The sequence below is a fragment of the Orycteropus afer genome, unplaced genomic scaffold, assembly GCF_000298275.1.
Source record: "Orycteropus afer afer isolate SDZICR_OR568_19922 unplaced genomic scaffold, OryAfe1.0 scaffold00014, whole genome shotgun sequence".
Taxonomy (NCBI): domain Eukaryota; kingdom Metazoa; phylum Chordata; class Mammalia; order Tubulidentata; family Orycteropodidae; genus Orycteropus; species Orycteropus afer.
In genome coordinates this window covers 14641262-14644744 of record NW_006921601.1, presented here as the reverse complement: position 1 = coordinate 14644744, position 3483 = coordinate 14641262, and the positions used below count along the sequence as shown (strand labels likewise).

The 3483-nt window shown below is 37.7% G+C and overlaps 1 protein-coding gene across 1 annotated transcript in view; it reads left to right on the top strand.

Annotated features, from left to right (window-relative positions):
- Window positions 1-3483, top strand: part of SOX6 (SRY-box transcription factor 6) — a 544947-nt gene that overhangs the window by 384940 nt on the left and 156524 nt on the right. Inside the window, exon 11 of the mRNA XM_007956810.1 lies at window positions 1180-1196. Within this exon, the coding sequence (XP_007955001.1) occupies window positions 1180-1196 (17 nt within the window). The remainder of the gene's footprint in view (window positions 1-1179; window positions 1197-3483) is intronic.

The window sequence follows — 3483 nt, the reverse complement described above, 5'->3', positions numbered from 1 at the left end:
GGAAACCCAAGGAGGGGTCGCTATGAGTCGGGTCCGACTTGATGGCACATAACAACAACAACAACAAATCCCATATTAGTTTTGCATCAACACAAACATGAATGACACTTTTCAATGATATAATGTGAAATGAAATTGTTATCTAGGAGGATGTGTCATAATGATCCTTTGGCTTCTTGCAAACATTGCCTTGTGATCCTGGAAGTTATTTAATATTTTAAAAAATATTTTGTTTTGTTTTAGATGAAAGTTTACACAGCAAATTAGGTTTCAATTTAACAATTTTTATACAAAATTTTCCATGACATTGATTACAGTTTTCACAGTATGTCATGTCAGTATTCTCATTATTTCCATTCTGTTTGCTCTGTTTCCATTATTCTAGCTTCCCTTTCCCTCCTTGCCTTCTTAAAAATCATAGTTTTTGATTAAATGTTGACTGTTTGGTCTCATATTTTTAATGTTTAATGGAACATATTATTCATGAGTGATATTGTTTATTTTATAATTCAATCTATTATTTGGCTGAAAGATGACCTCCAAGAGTAGCTTCAGTCCCAAGTTCAAAGAGTGTCTTAGGGCAGTAGTCTAGGCAGTTCCTCTAGTCTCTGTCCATCCAGGAGGTTTGGTTTGTTTTAGGAATTTGAATTTTGTTCGACATTTTCCTCCCATTCTTTTCGGGACCTTCTATTATGTCCCTTTTCAGAATGTACTCAATATTTTTGTACACAGTTTCAAAATCTGTGAAACAGGAATATTATTACAAGTTTCCTTGCTATCTGAAAGTAGGCTGTTCATATGAAATCTTCCATAAGCCAGAATGGTGTAAAGCAAAAAAGCAATAGCCATTAATTTATTTGGGAAAATTTTTGAGCATTCCCAGGCCCTCAAAATAACCTACCAAATCACACCAAAAAAACCGAAAACAACACTAACATACAGTATTCACAGACACAGTTCAAAGCTATGGGTGGCTTGATGCTGAGATGCTGAGTATAGTTCCTCAGGGAAAGAACTTGGTCAGGCCATCTTTGCTGCTTGGGGGTATATACTGCCTTCCTAAGGGCTCACTGCAAAACATACGCTGAATGCAAGTTTTGCTTTTTACCATTTTTTTTTTTTTTAAATGGCTTTTTCTTCTGTAAAAGTTAAAATCCTCTTAGAATTTCCTTTTGTTAGTGGGAACAGGTACTAATGTAAGTCTTTCTTTAAAGCAAAGTTGTGTAAAGCAAACTTCCAAAAAGTGAGGAATACCTGTCCTAGCTCCTGGATTGTTTATAAGGATTAAAAGTGAAAAAAATGCATATTGAGTTCCTAGCATAGTGTCTGGCACATAGAAGTCATGCAATATGATATTGTGGAATAAATACTAATATATATGATATAGAGAGACAGAGAGAGGGAGAGAGAGAAAGATAATAATCATGAGAATGCTTGTCATCTAAGAGCTCTTGTGGCACAGTGGTTAAGTTATCTGCTGCTAACCAAAATGTTGGTGGTTCAAATCCACCAGTCTCACCATGGGAGAAAGATGCAACAGCCTGCTCCTGTAAAGATTACAGCCTTAGAAATCCTATGGGGCAATTCTACTCTGCTCTATAGTGTTGCTATGAGTTGGACTCAACTTGAGAGCAATGGATTTTGGTTTGGTTTCTCTTAGCTAGAGAATGCCAAAAGAATATAAATGTTAGTATTGCCTTACCCTTTAAAATCTTACATTTTCAAATAAGGACACAGAGATTCAGAGGAATTAAGGTCTGAGTTGTAGGCAACACAGGGACTGGAATTACAATTTCTTTACCATATTACCTATCTTGCATTATTAAGTCCCACACCTGGACTGTTTATTATAATAAACAAAATAGTGTGTAAGTATAGCCATTTATAGTTTAAAAATATCCTTACCTGTTTAATCTCCTTTGGTTTTCACAATAATCTGTGAGTTAGGTAGTACATTATGATTATTATTATCCTCATTGTACAGTCAAAATAAATTGTGGCCCTTAAAGGTAGAATGACTACCCACCATAGCCATGTAGTTGTTCACTAGCAGAGCCAGGACTGGAACCCAGATCCTCTCACACATGATTCAGTCCTGGTTTTATGAACTCACAGTTGGTGTGTTAGCTAAACTGTGCTTGTGTCTAAGTGAATCTTCAGATAGTGATGTAAATCTTTCTCATTGAAATGTGGGGCATTAGGGTCCATACAGCGGCCTGTTCTGTTTTGGAGTCAGGATGTTTCTTTCAGGGGTATAGAAGTTTTCACCCTAAATCTGGTATTTGTGTGGCAAAAAGGAGTGAATCACTCCCAGGATGTGAATAGGAAGACTGTTCCTTGGCTGGGTGATTGGAGGTTGTGAGATAAAAAAAAAAAAAAAAAAAAAACTGCCAACATAAAGATAAATAATAGGCTTGACCTTGAAGTAGCCCTGCTTTAATCTACTTCTGAATTTTGTTTTGGAAGCATTGGTGTGTAGTGCTGAGTATCATGAGGGACAAAGATGACTGCGTTACAGGCTATTCTTATGGAATTTATACTACTGCAGGTAGTATTTCTGAGGCTGTGGAGCTAGAAATGCCCTGAAGGAATAGCACCTGTGCTTGGATAGCACTCTTGTTTGTACAGTTTTGGATAGAGATGGTCTTTTTATATGAAAAACTTCCAGAACAAAGGATGTGGGTTTCCATATCTTAAAAATTGATTGTTTGACAGTAAATTTTTTTTTACACAGATAGCCTTGGGAATTTTTTTTCCAAACTCGAATGCATGTGTACATACATTGCATACACACAGACATGGGCATGAACTTGATTCTAGTTTGGTTTCCTCTGCCCTATCTGTGTGATATGTATACACACACACATACACACACATACCCTGAAATGCTTGTATACAACTAAAACCAGGTGGATCAAGTTAAACTTTCCACAGTAGCTAAAATTTATCAAATCACTAAATAATTGCTCTCTTTTTGTTTTAAACGGGAAACACTTATCTTACCTAGCTCTGGTAGTGTGGTGCCTAAGGCACTTGACTGCTAACCAGAAGTCTGGCAGTTCAAACCCACCAGCCACTCCTCAGAAGGAAGGTTGGGCAATCTACTTCCGTAGTGATATTGCCTCAGAAACCCAAGGAGGGGTCACTGTGATGTGCTTTTTTTGGAGGCCATTAGCACAACAAATGTAACAGGTAGCCTCAGCCCCCACCCTGCTCCTTTCCTCTCCACTACTCTCTCACAAAGGAGGCAGGATGGTACACCATTGTAAGATATAGTCAGGCCAGATAATCTCCTCTCACTGTATTGGAATCTAGGAAACTTCACTGGTGGGTAAGAAGGTGGGTAGGCAGAACCCAGATAAATTGGAGTGTTGGGATACCTCCAAGGTCTAAAGAAACAGCACATCTTGGTTGCCTTGGCTTTCTGTGCTCTATGCATAGTGTTGCCTCATTTTCTTAATAGCAAATGTGCCCTTTCCCTAT